Source organism: Ascaphus truei, chromosome 21 (assembly GCF_040206685.1).
Source record: "Ascaphus truei isolate aAscTru1 chromosome 21, aAscTru1.hap1, whole genome shotgun sequence".
In the NCBI taxonomy this organism is placed as follows: domain Eukaryota; kingdom Metazoa; phylum Chordata; class Amphibia; order Anura; family Ascaphidae; genus Ascaphus; species Ascaphus truei.
This window is the reverse complement of record NC_134503.1, coordinates 23413921-23430129: the sequence shown is the minus strand read 5'-3', so window position 1 is coordinate 23430129 and position 16209 is coordinate 23413921. Positions and strand designations below refer to the sequence as shown.

Genomic DNA, 16209 nt, shown 5'->3' with positions numbered 1-16209 from the left:
TACCAATAATCGTGTTGTAAAGTATTCATCAATACGAAAATTGGGAGCCACGCTTGCATCGCGTTGTAAGCGGATCGCGTTATAACAGGGTTGAGCTGTATATTGTTACTAGTGAACACAGCTCCAAACATAGTGGAATTAGAAAGGCACAATGGGTCACTGCCTGCTGCGCCTGCAATCATATCTGTTGGTTGTGTGAGGGACGTCAGTGAGCTAATGTAACAGGGAAGTAATGTAAGTGCACCATAAATAAAGCACTATTCCTTATCTCCTTCCTTATCATTACCCAATTATGTATGCAACAAGTTAAACAAATATACAGTTCTCATCCCCAAGAATATTAGATCAGTTTTTTGAGTTCCTTCGTCTGCATCATTATAATATAATAATAATAATTCAACTTTTCACCTGTGACCTGTGTGTATACATCTCATCTTGGTCTTAAAAACGGCTTTCTAGACAATTCCATAGCTCATTGTGCCCATTAAAACTGCACTGCAGATTACCAGCGATCCTTACATATAGGTGGTAATGGTGGAAGATACTTACATATAGGTGGTAATGGTGGAAGATACATATAGATGTAATGGTGGAAGATGCTTACATGTAGGTGGTAATGGTGGAAGATGCTTTCATATAGGTGGTAATGGTGGAAGATGCTTTCATATAGGTGGTAATGGTGGAAGATGCTTTCATATAGGTGCTAATGGTGGAAGATTTTTACACGTAGGTGGTAATGGTGGAAGATGCTTACATGTATGTGGTAATGCTGGAAGATACATATAGGTGGTAATGGTAGAAGATACTTACATGTAGGTGGTAATGGTGGATGGTGGAAGATGCTTACATGTATGTGGTAATGCTGGAAGATACATATAGGTGGTAATGGTGGAAGATGCTTACATATAGGTGGTAATGGTGGAAGATTTTTACACGTAGGTGGTAATGGTGGAAGATGCTTACATGTATGTGGTAATGCTGGAAGATACATATAGGTGGTAATGGTAGAAGATACTTACATGTAGGTGGTAATGGTGGATGGTGGAAGATGCTTACATGTATGTGGTAATGCTGGAAGATACATATAGGTGGTAATGGTAGAAGATACTTACATGTAGGTGGTAATGGTGGATGGTGGAAGATGCTTACATATAGATGGTAATGGTGGAAGATACATATAGATGTAATGGTGGAAGATGCTTACATGTAGGTGGTAATGGTGGAAGATGCTTACATGTAGGTGGTAATGCTGGAAGATACATATAGGTGGTAATGGTGGAAGATGCTTTCATATAGGTGGTAATGGTAGAAGATACTTACATGTAGGTGGTAATGGTGGATGGTGGAAGATGCTTACATGTATGTGGTAATGCTGGAAGATACATATAGGTGGTAATGGTGGAAGATGCTTTCATTTAGGTGGTAATCGTGGAAGATGCTTACATATAGGTGGTAATGGTGGAAGATACTTACGTGATGGTAATGGTGGAATACACATATAGGTGGTAATAGTGAATACAAGGAGGTAACCACTGTTTAAACCAGAGTCTGGCTTTTTCCTGCAGCTACCTTAAGATCATTTTCTTAATTCAGACTTTTAAATCTTCTACCCAGAACCGAGTAAAACGGACCTGTTAATCTGATCCAGCAGCAGCTATGCAATGTGTTCCTCGCCAGAATGACTTGGCTGCTCTTCTAGCCAGCGCTCTCACACGCACAGAGCAAAGCAGCAGGCAAAGGGTTAATCTCAGCAGGTCTGATGTTTTCTCTGCGCTGTAAGTAAGGGAACATGATGCATTGGAGTGAGAATTGATTCCTTATTGTTGCTTGATGTGGTCACACGATGTTCTTTTGAAGCTTTCCTGCGCAGATCATTCCAAGAGATGACCTTTCAGGCTGGGGGAGGAAGTGCTTGGTTATCCGGTGGAAGCAGTGCTACTGCTGGCACAGACCCCCAGGTTAATGAAAGCCACCCCGTCATGTCCATTCCCAGCGTGGCCTTTAACACGCAACTATCTTTTTGGTTTGGGAATAAAGCCCCTCCTGTGCCGGAGGTGATGAGGCATGAGAGACCCGCACCCTCTGGGCATTGCTTATCTTCACCTGTGGGTCTGTGCAATTCTGGGGAAATCTATTACTTGCAATTGGATTTGTTTCTTCGCGCTGGTGCATTATTTGGCTCAGGATTGCACCACAATTGCCTTGAAACACAGACACAGAGTTTAGCACCAAATATGCACCAAAAGTATGAAAAATAAGCATTCCTTGCTTTTAGTACGTTTTTTATGTGCTTTCCCCCCGCCGTATGCCCTGAGTTTTGCAGCTATTGATAAATAGCCAGACACTGATGTACTTCTGGGCTCCCTGTGATTGTGCCGGGATAAGACATGGAAGTTGGAGATTTTTTTAGAGATCCATGTTGGATTTGAACATCACTGGGTGCTGGCGGGACTCCGTTGTAACCGCTCTTCCAATCAAATCTGAGATTTATCTGTATCTGGGCCCTTACCTTTAGATAGCAGAAGAAATGACATATGAGAGGAGCGTGTGACATCGGAGTCTCCAGTGACATCAGCCAAGAGTAATCCCACTGGTGCAATTCCTTAACGTGCGAGCACAATCCGTGTTACACTTACTGATGTGATCTCGCAGAAAAACATTGTCCATAGTATCATTGTATCTATAATACTGGTTCTCTTTACGTATCTTAGACGCAGAGTATATTGCTCAGTCGTGAAATTTTTTACCAACATCAAAGTATCAAAATCGTTTTGTTTGAACTTTATTTCCAGCTGTGTTTTTTTTTTTTAGAAATCAAAGTTCTAGAAACCTATAAAAAATAGAAATCTCGCAGTGTTTTACTAGAAAGCTTTTATATTGCACTGGATTAAGTGTGCAATGTTCATAAGAGAACGGATTCATGGGGTGGACGGGGTTACAAACTGTAACAAGCTGTTTTACAAACCTTTTTTGATAAGAATGGTGGGTTCCCATGTGTAAATAATACAAGGCTGGTGTTGTGAGTAATGTGTGCTAATGAAGCTTCTCTTTTCCCTACAGCGCTCCCATGCCTTACCTCATTGGAATACATTCAAGTTTAATGGAGGTAGGTTTCTTTCTTACTATACACAACACAATGTGAATAACCTGAGGACTGCATTGCAAAGCAGCTCCCAGCTGTACATGTTTCTGTCAGCAGGGTCCTTTCCAGCTGTTGTACACATTCTGCACCTACTTGTGCACTGGATTCTGCACTCCATCTGTTGCAGGCTTCAGTGCCTTATTACACATCCCTCTCCTAACTGTGCAATTATAAAATAAGACATTATTATCCCACAAATGTTGGTGAAAAAGTGCCATCCAAGCGGCCTCCAGTATTAAGCGTTACCTTCTTTTCATTTGGCGTAACAAATACAACTCTTAAAATGTCTGTGATTGGGCTATTATTTCTATATCATTCAGATCGTGCCCGTTTTGAAACCTGTTAAACATACATTATAAAGCATTCCCACCACGGAAGGAATACGCAGGGCTGCAAAATGAGGGCATTTTGAGAGGCAAATCGTACCTGTCCATAGGAGAAGGGAGAAGTCATTATTTTATTTCCCTGGTATAATGCCTACTGAAACCGATACTGGTAATTAGTGCACAGAAAGTATTGTGCGAATCCGTCATAAATTTGGAGCTAATCTGTGAGCAGCGCACAAGCTCTGTCACTAAGGCCAGATAATATTACGTGTCCCGCATCCCCGGGAATTGGATGAAAAGCCTGGAGCGTAGTCTGCTTGTTCTCTGTCTGATATTAGGACCAAGACGTGGCTCTTTTTACGTGCACTGCGGCAGCACAGCTTGATTATTTCCTGCGTTTCATCACAGTGGGGGGCCTCGCCAAGTGCCCCTCGAAAAGCTGCCTGCTATTTATGAGTTAATAAAGGGCAATGAAATTTCTGCACAGATAGAAATTATTAGGTTCATTAAATGTTGGCACTCTCCGGTCTGTCCTCTTTTCCCCCCGCTTTCCTAAGCACAAAGGAGAACAGTGGCAGCAGCAGCAGGGAATGCCTGAGTGCTGTGCCTGGTGTCTGAGCTGCTAAGGAGAGCCACGGAGGAGAGTACTTCCTGCTCTCTGTCCCCAGGATATACAGTATTCACAGCAGTCCCCCGTCCCCCCACACCGCGGGGAAATGGGTGCTGCTGCCAGTGGGGACGAGAACATGAAGCAAACTCCTCCATGGTATCTCCCAGTCAGGCAGCAGGATATCGGCACGAAGTTCTGAGATCTCCATCGCCGGCTTCTGTTGGGTAAAGCTCAGAAGCTCTGGGAACAGAACTGGCCAACTCCAGTCTTCAGGGCCACCAACAGCTTAGGTTTTCAGGATATCCCTGCTTCAGCATAGGTGGTGCAGTTGTTGATTGTGCCACCTGTGCTGAAGCAGGGATAGCCTGAAACACTGACCTGTTGGTGGCCCATGAGGACGGAAATAGCCGTGTTAGTCCAGTTGCGATAGTGCAGAATAAATGAGTTTCTTCAGTATTAGGTGACACCTTTCCTATTTGGACTAACAATTTGTTTCTTTTAAGAGTCTATTAAGACTCTATGACACCACAACAAGAGGACTTAATGCGGATATGGGGTTTCTCACACACTATCACAATGGCTTGTAATTATCCTGCCTCTCTGCAAATGTTCTTATCCACACCTTTCCCCACCAGCCCCCCCTCCCCCCGCCCCACAGCATCCCTTTCACCCTCCATGCTGTTACTTGTCACTGTTTTACAGACATCCATTTCTTACTCACCCTTATCTAAATCTCCTTTTCCCCCCCTACATTCTAAACCTGTTTTAGCATCGATTCCTCTGTAAGCCAATATCGCTGACCTGAAGAAGAGAGGAGGACTCTGGAAAGCTTGTCCTATGGCATCAAATGTTAGTCCAAATAAAAAAGTTGTCACCTAATACTGAAGAACATATATATATATATATATATATATATATATATATATATATATATATATATATATATATATATATATATATATATATATAATATATATACACCCACACACCCACTCACATATATTTTGGAGACATTATGATTTCTGTTGCTTATACAAACATACATATATGCTTTAAAACTGTTTTTAGCAATCGTTAACATCTGGAAAAATGGTAGACAGAGAACATTGACACAATTACCCAATGGTTGGTGAGATTAATTAACATTATAGATTAATTAAAGACACACAGCATATACGTTGACCAGAACACATGGATAAATAAAGGACTAAAGCAATCACCATTGGATTTGAATGATTCCGACGTTTGTATGATTGCAGCAGAGATAAGTTCTGAGAAGGGACCCTCATTAGGGTTGACGTGCCGTCTGTGTGGCAGGATTCACCCATGTAAAGGGCAGGTAATCCGTAGGAGGTCTGACATTTTTACATGCCCAGCATGGGGAATTAGGGGCAGGAGCTCTATCCTGTGTTCAGCATTAAAAGAGAAATATTCTGGGAAAGAAAGAGTGACACACATGTAATCTTTCTCAGGCATGTTTCTTATTGTTTAGAGTTACACATGTCCCTTTTGGACGGGGCGTTGTAATGATTGCCTGAGAAGAAGAGAATGTCAGAAAGAAAACACATGGCGAGCAGAATCGGTTTGCGCATTTCTTATTTGTTGATATGATGAGGATGCAGCTTCCCCGGACTGCGCAGGTCCTGCACCTTCTATTCTAATCACCTGGAAGCACTGCTAGATATTTAGGCGTTGGTTCCTTTAACTTAGAGAGGGTCATGTTCTGTACGAGGGGTGGGGGGATACAGTATTTAGGAGTTGGTTCGTATAACTTGGTGAGGGGGATATGTTATGTACGGGGGGAGAGATATTTAGGAGTTGGTTCCTATAATTTAGTGAGGGGCATGTTCTGTAACGAGGGGAGGGGGGATATTTAGGAGTTGGTTCCTATAACTTAGTGAGGGGGATATGTTATGTACGGGGTGGATAGATATTTAGGAGTTGGTCCATATAACTTAGTGAGGGGTTGGGTTATGTACGGTGGGGGGAGAGATATTTAGGAGTTGGTCCCTATAACTTAGTGAGGGGATGTGTAACGTACCAGGGGAGAGATATTTAGGAGTTGGTCCCTATAGCTTAGTTAGGGGAATGTGTTATGTACGGTGTGGCGGGGAGAGATATTTAGGATTTGGACCCTATAGCTTAGTGAGGGGTTGTGTTATGTACGGTGTGGCGGGGAGAGATATTTAGCATTTGGACCCTATAGCTTAGTGAGGGGTTGTGTTATGTATGGGGGAGATTTTTTGGCGTTCGCTCCTATAACTTAGTGAGGGAGTGTGTGATGACCGGGGGAGGGGGGGCAGAGAGGTATTTAGGGAGTTGTTTCCTATAAGTTAGCAGGTGGGGTGTGTTATGTATGGGGGGGGGAGATTTTTACGCGTTGGTTCCTATAACTTAGTGAGGGGATGTGTTTGTGTACTAGAGAAGAGGAAAAGCCGTTATTACCCCTTCCATGTGCTCTTGAAGATATATTTCTGTCCCTCAGAAAGAATCCAATTTAGTGCTCGGATACGTTCGCTTTCTCCATTATAGAATTCTTTTTTCCGATGGGCTAATTTGATCTGCCATTTACTGGTAAGGAAAGTCCAATCTGCAGCTGTGTCTGAAGAAAGAGGCGCTTCAGGCAGACAATTACTGTGTTTTACCTGAACACTCTCCTGTGATGTTGAAAGCATCGGGTCTGCTTTGTTTATCAGCCCGACATGAGAAAGCAGCCGGGAAATGACACGCTCAGCACCCTTAATCTTCCAGCTCCAGATAATCCTGGCCAGGAATCGGAGGGTTAATCTTCCAGCACAGGCCATGCAATAGTCCGGCTGTAGGTTATAGTGGTATTGAGAATTGCTGGACATTTGACCCCAACCAAGCTGAAACTACAGGAAAGAGCAGAGACATGGAGACCCTATCCAGGGCTGCCACTTTGGGTTACTCAGGCCCTTAGTATTTAAGATTCTCAGATGTGGATATGAACAATTAAATATATACCTGTTCCATACTGGGAAGTATGTGTGTATATATGGGTGTGGGTATAGGATATATATACAGGGCTTGTTTTGTGACGGTACAGTCAGGTACTCGGTACCGATACTCTGTTTCCCCTGCTGCAGGTTTATTCCCTGCGTGTTTATTCCTTATTCACTGCACACAGCCAATCTCTGGGAATCTATAAACACAGGTTCAGACCTACCTGCTTACCCAGCCATTTAATTAATGACCCACAACTGTCCGGCATTTAATAGCTACAGTACCGTCCCATCCTGTGTTGTATCTTTCCTTGTGTTTGCTCTCGTTTATAACCTTAAATGATTTCTTCTTTTTCCTTTTTTGTAACTGTGAAGCACGTTGAGTCCCATTGGGAGAAAAGTGCTATATAAATAGAGTTTTATATATATTTATACAAAAATGAGTAGCTCCAATATAGAATATGTGAAAGTGTGATAAAGTGATTAGTGTCTATTTTGTATAACAATATGTAACACGTGTTCCCCCACCCGAAGTGAGATCTATGTTGTTACCTTCAAATTGTGCTACCTGCTTGGTTTACAGGAAGGCCCTGAGCATTCGCCGGTGTTAGTTGGGGACAAACAGGACAGGCTTTCAGTTCTGTACTCATCATTGGTGCAGCGCCTCCATTCCAGTAGGGCCCATCGAAGATATGTGCAGTTCCTGCAGGAAACATCTTACCCTCCCCTGAATGATTGCAGCCTCAGGCAGGAGTAAAACATAACGTTGGTCTTTATTGCGAACATAGCACAGCACACTGCATACATGTTCTTTTCTGTGTCCCTGGACTCAACCCCCAAGGCTTGAGGCCCCAAAGGACTATCCTTATATCCTTATCTCGCATGCTCCCTGATGGAGTATGGGGTAGTTGTTCCCACTCCCCTGTGGGAGGGGATGGAAGGTGAACCAGAGCCCTGGCTCCACACTGCCACACCCTGAGAGAAACCCCTCAGAACTCCCAACTGCCAACTCCTAACTCACCAGGGGCGGGGCTTCAGGTCTCGTGTGGGCGGCACCTTGGCCTCAGGGCACCCCCCCCTCTCCCGGTCACTCAAGGAAGCTGCTTACTTCAGTAGGGCATAGATTTAACCCTAACACTGCCTGTACTGCTACCAGGGCTTATGTGTTAGGCAAGTCAGATTAGTAGCCCAGGGAATACTTGGCTACACACTCCCCCTGGTGAAATCTCACGGACCCCGCTGAGGACCCAATTTACAGACAATCCCTAAATTGGATAACATGGGACAATGCATATAATTTCATAACATAACATAAAGGAATACACCCGGATCCCTCCCTAACATGGAGAATCCGTACCCACTTTAATAGTAGTGCTTTGGGTTAGGTTTCTTAACTAACCTACCCTCCTCATTGGGAACAGGAACAGAATACATCCCCTTTGGACCCCGCTCAGAGATGGATTCCACTCGGTCCATATATATGTTTCTCCCACCCACCATACTCGGATGAGGTAACATATCTTTTCCTCATTATAGTAAATAGAGATACTGCACCTGGAAGCTAGATAGTCTAGGAGTCTAGGACCGCATCCCTCAACCACTCCTCTCTATTGGCCTCTATTTCCCTCATTATGGGTTCCGGAACATATGAGCAGTGTTCGACAAACCTATACATTTGCTCGCCCCGGGCGAGTGGATTTAACCCCCGGGCGAGTAAATATTGGCCCAAGCAGCACACGTTTGGTACTAGGTGGCGAGTAGATTTTTTTGTGTGGCGAGTAGATTTTTTGGTGATTTGTCAACCACTGCATATGAGTAATCATACACATGGGATTGATGGTATCTCTGCACTATTAATCTGTCAGCCCGACTGATTTTGGTTAATTTCCAGCCACAGGCCTGGCCTGGTAGCACCCAAAATAGTGGTTCATTCTTGATAGGTTATTATTAAACCGGTTGGTTGTATCCACCCTAGTTTAATTTCCCTATCTCTTCGTCTGAGAGCCTCTGCCGTCTCTTTCGCAGAGAACTCTCCTTCCTCCCACCAGTGATCCACAATATCCCCGCTGAACAGCAAGAACCGTGCTGCACCACCACTGCAATACTTTCCCCACATTTGCATTACACATAGATACATCAGCCTCGGAAGCTGCCCATTAAAGTGTTCCTGACCTTTCTGACCTAGCGGACCCCTTCTCTGGAAAACAACACATACTCTTGCATCCCACCCCCAGTAGGATCATCATCAAACCCAGCCCTGTTTCTCCAGTCCTTGGAAGATTTAGTTACCCTCTGAGTGTCCTGGGCAATGTCTGTTGAGACCGTAGGCACAGCAGTGTGTCCTGAGGTGCCAGGCACCTCACGCCGGCCTCGGCCTACTACCGCAAGCACTTGGTGGGCCTAGGAGTCCTTCTGGATCATGCGCTCACGGGCCTTGCCTGGAAGAAAAGGTCAGTTACCGTCTCACCAACCGGAGCGGGGGTCACATCCTCCGCATCCGCCCCGGCGGATGCATCCGCAATGATGACTTCCGGTCGCAACGGAAGGGTGGTTTCATCGGAGGAGGAAGAAGTACCGGCCAGTAGCTCTTCAAAGGATACCTCCGCTGCTCTCTGTCGAGCAGAAGCTTCCTTGTAAATCTGCATGGCTGTGGTCATCTCGGGCACCTGGGAAGGTAACACAATCTCACCGCTCCGATGCTCCTCCGCATCCGCGTGGTTCACCCGGATTGGATAAGGCACATCCGACGCCGCCTCACGAGGATCCTCAAAGGCCTTGGGGATCCTCCATGCAGGTAACGCCGTCGCCCCGATGACGTCTCGGATCCTTGGCGCCTCTCCCGCTCGTTCCGGCAGATGGGGATTACCTCTCGGCCACCAGGGCAACGACACTCCGGCAGGAGCATCGTGATGGGGCCTTCCATCTTGCCTGTGTCCCCGGCAGCGTTGAACATGCCCCCTGGGGAAGAGGACCGGGACACCACGCTATCACTGGCGGCAGCTTTCAGGCAGCGGTCCCGCTCCTGCACCCCCAGCGGAAGTGCCTCAGCCTCCTCCCGGGCGGTCATCTCACCAGGTAATTTGTTTTCAGGGTCTTGAACAGGAACACACGGGTCCATTGGAGCATCCACTCCTGATGCTGCGGTCCAGTCCGCACACCTTTGCAGGTAGACCACATCCTCCATCTAGCCCAGCGTGGTTGGTAGCACTATTTTGGGTTTAAGATGGGGAGTCCTGCATCTCTTTCACTTCGACTCCAGGCTCACGTCTGCGCCTTGGAAATCGCAGTTGGGACAGATGCATTGTAGAAAGCTTTCCCCTTTTTTTTTTTACTAGCAGAGAAGCCTCCTGGCAGTGTGTATTGGGGAATCGCACACGCCGCCATAGTAGGGATGTTGTGTGGGAGCAGTGGAGATTAGCTCCTGCTCCTTGCCTCACCATGCACAACTGAGTGTGGTTGCTCGCGTCCGGCTACGCCCCCAGTGGGGACACAACATTACTTGCCTCCTCCCCTTGGTGGATCCAGGAGCACAGGCACATTATAGATAGGCGCGGCTTCACTTTCGCGCCAAGTCACCCACAGCATGTGAGTGCGCCTTTGCTTTCCCGCCGAACTCAGCCCTTATTGTGGACGGAGCTTAGTTTTCGCACCGAACCAAGCACAATTTTTGCAAAAGAAGCTTGCAACTCTGCAAATCCTGCCACGCGGTCCTCCCGGTTTTGGCGGGAACAGCTCTTTCATGTGTGGTAGCTGTCTTTGGGAATTACCACACATAGATTATAGAATACAGCTCCGACAACGCACACTGTGGCTCCCTGTGATGGGGGCCGCCATAGTATTGCTGCAGCTCAAACTGAGGTCTTGGCCTCCTGGCGGTCAGGAGCCCCTCCTTGTGCACTAACCGCACATACTGTGAACACCCTCGATTTTGGACCGTGATGCTATAGTCCCATTCCGAAGTTTCTGCGTCCCCAGGATCCCAAAACACCCGCTCCAGGCGCCCTACACATCAGTCCTTAGGATGGCACGGTGCAGGCTGCAGTTCCCTTGGTTGTAGCCCTTGGGACACTACCCCCACACCACTTCTTAGTACGTAACACAGTGATTTCCAACCTTTTTTGTTTGGAGGAACCCTTGAAGTATTTTGAAAAATCTAGGGGAACCCCTATCTGGATGACACATATTAGGTTCAAAAGGGGTCAGTCACAACATTTCATACCTCATGAGCCACCTCTATTTCCCACCCTCTACCCATGTATTTCTTTCTCATCCATCTCACTAACTCACCCCCCTCCCGCCTCGCATGTATTTATCCCTTGCGTCTCACTCTTACTCCCTCTTTTCCTCACTCACTCCCTCCTGCCCCCCTCTCTTCTCTCACTCTCGCCCTTACCTTCCGTCAATTACCCCACTCTCACTCAATCCACCCTACAAAATACATACCAAAAAAAAACACCTCCCGGGGGGGGAGGGGGTCTGTGGTCCATAGGAGGAACCCCTGAGACTGCTTCAAGGAGCCCCAGGGTTCCACGGAACCCTTGTTGGGAATCACTGACTTAACAGGAGCGTACCTCCTTTCTCTTACTGCAAAAGCCTGTCCTGATAATGCAATCTCCGCAGCGCCTCCAAATGTAGCACGTTTTCTCCCACCCGAAGTGAGATCTATGTTGTTACCTTCAATTGGTGTTACCTGCTTGGCTTACAGGAAGGCCCTAAGCATCCACCGGTGTTAGTTGGGGACAAACAGGACAGGCTTTCAGTTCTGTAGTTCTCATCATTGGTGCAGCGCCTCCATTCCAGCTGGGCCAATTGAAGATAGGTGCAGTCCCTGCAGGAAACATCTTACCCTCCCCTGAATGATTGCAGCCTCAGACAGGAGTAAAACATAAGTGGTCTTTATTGCGAACATAGCACAGCACACTACATACATGTTCTTTTCTGTGTCCCTGGACTCAACCCCCAAGGCTTGTGGCCCCAGAGGACTATCCTTGTATCCTTATCTTGCATGCTCCCTGATGGAGTATGGGGTTTGTTGTTCCCACTCCCCTGCGGGAGGGGATGGAAGGTGAACCACAGCTCTGGCTTCACACTTCCACACCCTGAGAGAAACCCCTCAGAACTCCCAACTGTCAATTCCAAACTGCCAGCTTCCAGCTGTCACCAGGGTCGGGGCATCAGGTCTCAGCCCCGTGTGGGCGGCACCTAGGCCTCAGGCCACCCCCCTGTCACTCAAGGAAGCTGCTTACTACAGCAGGGCGTAGATTTAACCCTAACTCTGCCTGCACTGGTTCTAGGGCTTATGTGTTAGGCAGGGCAGATTAGAAGCCCAGACGATACATGGCTACACATATATTCTAGAAATGTCATATCATAAACGTGTCATGTATATAGTGGACAGTGGATACTGTATAATCAGCCATGAAAACAGTGAATAAATTAGTCCCATAGACTAATAAGTCCCAGTTATACGATGGGTTACTCAAGGATATACCAATAATGAACCGTAGTAAAAGGAAGGAGGATTATGAGTGTCCTCTTGGGTGATCCGCAGCTTTCAGGGAGAAACCACAGCCCGATAGGGTCTAGAAATGAAAAATAGAAAGTGCACACTCCATAGGGCTTAAAGTGTACTAAGTACACTCTCAAACATCAGAGAATTAAAAGCATTTGGGTGCGATATAATCACCAGGCAGCATCATCAGGACATCCGGAGACTGCTCCATGGGAAACCCAGGTAAGCGTTCAGGTGAGCAAACAACTGGAGATGGGTCCAACGGCACCAACTGCCAAGATAGTCCTCAGAGCGGCAGTGGGAAGCCCCTAACTCCCCTGCACACACCGGCAGCAGAATCCAAAGGTGTCAGATCACTGAGAGATTCCTGGCAGGGGCAGTGAACAGCTCCCCTCTTCATCCATACTAAAATACAGACAAAGTACACAAAAAAACCCTATTTAGGCATTTAAAAGACAACAATATTTGTGTTTTGTATTACAGTGTGATTTACATTGTTGTCTTTTAAATGCCTAAATAGGGTTTTTTGTGTACTTTTCCTGTATTTTAGTATGCGTGAGACTACATTTAATACTGATTGTTCCTTTGATTTATTTATGCTGGTATTCTCTGATATTTTTATTAGAGGGGTTCCAGCAAATTATTTTCCATGAATTACACAACAAGGATCGATAAACGGAGGGTTAATTTGCCCAACAATTATATTTTGCTGCTCCCGCCTGTAGTTGCTGAGAAACTCCAAACTGTTTATGGGAGTCTCTTTATTCGGTTTGTTAAACCCTGACGAAGTCACATGGTAGTGTCGAAACGTGCAGGGTTTCAAGAGAGACTGACGTTGCTACGTCTGATCGCGAGAGAGGTCTACCCGTTGTCAGCAGTTTAGTGAAAAAGGAGCTGATCACTGCCCCTGCCAGGAATCTCTCAGTGATTTGGCCCCTTTGGATTCTGCTGCCGGTGTGTGTGGGGGAGTTAGGGGCTTCCCACTGTCCCTCCGAGGACTATCTTGGCGGTTGGTGCTGCTGGACCCGTTTCCAGTTGTTTGTTGACCTGAACGCTTACCTGGCTTTCCCATGGTGCAGTCCCCTGATGTCCGGATCATGCCTGGTGATTATATCGCACCCAAATGCTTTTAATTTTTCGATGTTTGTGACTGCAATTTAGTACTCCTACTTTTTATATAACATTGTCACACTTCTATGCGCTATATATAATCATCTTCAGCCCGTGTCTCCCCACTGCTGGGCGAAGCCTCCCCAATGATCTCCCAGGTATTGCGGTTACTGCCTCTCTTCTCCATGTCGCTCCAACACATTGTCTCATTGCATCCTCCCATCTTACTTTGGGTCGTCTTGATCTTTTAATTTATTTTATTTATTTCTAACAACCTTTATATAGTGCCCTTATCCCGGGCACTGTACATTAGTTAGTAAAATAATGGTGGGGTTACATATATAACTTTTCATGTGATGGGCATGGAGTAATTGTTAAGATGTCGCTGGGGTGGGCAGGGGTGGGAACATTATGGTCAGGTTATGGGTTAGGTGCATTGAGAGGTTGGTGGCAGGGGTGGAAAAATGATGGTCGGGCTATGGGTTACATGTATTGAGAGCTTGCTTGGTGGGTGGGCAGGGGTGGGAACATTATGGTCGGGTTATGGGTTAGGTGCAGTGAGAGTTTGCTTGAATGGTGGGCGGGCGTGGGAACATTATGGTCGGGTTATGGGTTAGGTGCATTGAGAGCTTGTTTGGTTGTTGGCACGGGTGGGAAAATTATGGTAGGGCTATGGGTTACATGAATTGAGAGCTTGCTTGGTGGGTGGGCAGGGGTTGGAACATTCTGGTTGTGTTATGGTTAGGTGCAGTGAGAGCTTGGTTGGAGTGTAGGGGTGGGAACTTTATATCAGTTATGGGTTAGGTGCATTGAGAGCTTGCTTGGTTGGTGGGCGGGGTGGGAACATTATGGTCGGGCTATGGGTTAGATGTATTGAGAGCTTGCTTGGTTAGGGTGCAGGGGTTGGGTTTTCTGGTTATAGTCTTGTCGGTGGCATGGTGATGGGTCTGCCAGTGGGGACAGTTGAGCCGATTGGTGAGGTGGATGACCTTAGGGGGTTTTGAAGACACTTTAAGAGTGGTGAGGGTAGGAGAGATCGTGGGCATTGGGGAGGATGGCGTGAGATAGGGGATGGGATAGAAGGAGATTAACGGGGGATCATAGGATACAATGGAGAAGAGATGAGTTTTGAGTTGGCTTCTGAAGATAATTAGGGGGGGGCAGATTGGATGTGGTGGGGGAGCTTGTTACAGTGGAGGGGTTTGAGTAAGGCAAATGATTGGAATCGAGAGGAGGCACAGGAGGCTGGTGGGTAGTGAGGGTTGTGTCAGGGAGTGAAGAGGACGGGATGGGATATAGCGAGAGAGAAGTGCTGCAAGGTATGGTAGGGGCAAGACCATGGAGAGACTTGTAGATCAGGGTGAGGAATTTTACTTTTTAACTTTTAATCACCCTTAGAATTCAGCCGAGTATCATCTTTGTCCAACGATGGTAATTTCTTCTTGCTATATGTCTGGCCCACCGCCATCTTAATTTCTTCACTCTTGTGATGATCTCACAAACTTTTGTTTGGTTTCAAACCCATTCATTATTTTCCTCTTTGTGCAATACCCAGCATGCATCTCTCCATACATCTTTGCATTGTCTGAAGCTTCTGAATTATCTTCACATTTAGGCTACAAGTTTCACATCCAATCGTGAGCACGGGCAGGATACAGAAAACCTTCCTGCTGAAGCTCAGGGGAAGGTGCGCGTGTGCGTGTGTACGTGTGTATATATACAGTTAGTCCTCGTTATCCAACGTTTCACTTTACAACGAATGGCATATCCAACTCTTTACAATGCAACCCTATGTAAATTGTGAGCACTTGGAGAGGGAAGTTTGGGGAAATAATCAGTCAATTCATCTTCTGCTTTGCAATGTTTGGCGGGCACCTCTGGCAGCACAAGGGTTAATGGCCCAAACTGTCATTATTGCTGTGCTTTCTCCTGAAACATTCAGGTCCAGCAGCTTTTCTCTAGAAACATATGGACAGATACATTTCCTAATCCGTTATCTTGTGCAGTTTACTGAGAGCATTATGCACACTGACAGGAGGAATGCATCCCACAATACACAATGAATGTGTGTACGTCCCACTACCGTTCCCTCCGTTAGAGAGACAATAATCTATTACAGGTTAGGAGGTCTCTCTGATTCACTAGTGGGAGCCCATTAACATTCGGACAGCAGTGTGTCCAGCTTTTATTCTTCTATTATCCGATCATCAGAGCAGTTTGTCTTCATATAAAAGGTTTGTATTTAACAATCCATAAAGCAACTTCAAAGGTAAATAAACCTCTTCGATAAGCAAAGTGCCATTAGGAGGAATAATGGGATACAGCAAGTTCACTTCGAGTTGGACTAGATATGTAATAATGATAGTTTGACAGTAATCAGACGAGATGTTGGAGGCATCCTCCTGTGCACATGGTCTGCACAGTGACAGTATCTGTGTGGAACCATGTCTCTGTAATGCCCTGTTTTTGAACATGTAGCTTTTGGTCTTAAATTGGATCAGGATCAGAATTGGCAGTTTTTGGAGGCTTAATTTCCCCCCAAATTT

The 16209-nt window shown here is 46.1% G+C and overlaps 1 protein-coding gene across 9 annotated transcripts in view; it reads left to right on the top strand.

Moving 5' to 3' along the window:
* The window catches only part of DENND1A (DENN domain containing 1A), a 514179-nt gene that overhangs the window by 258711 nt on the left and 239259 nt on the right, over window positions 1-16209 (top strand). For all 9 annotated transcript variants that reach the window (XM_075579369.1, XM_075579373.1, XM_075579371.1 and 6 more), the window contains one exon: window positions 3061-3106. In XM_075579369.1, coding sequence (XP_075435484.1) covers window positions 3061-3106 — 46 coding nt within the window. The remainder of the gene's footprint in view (window positions 1-3060; window positions 3107-16209) is intronic.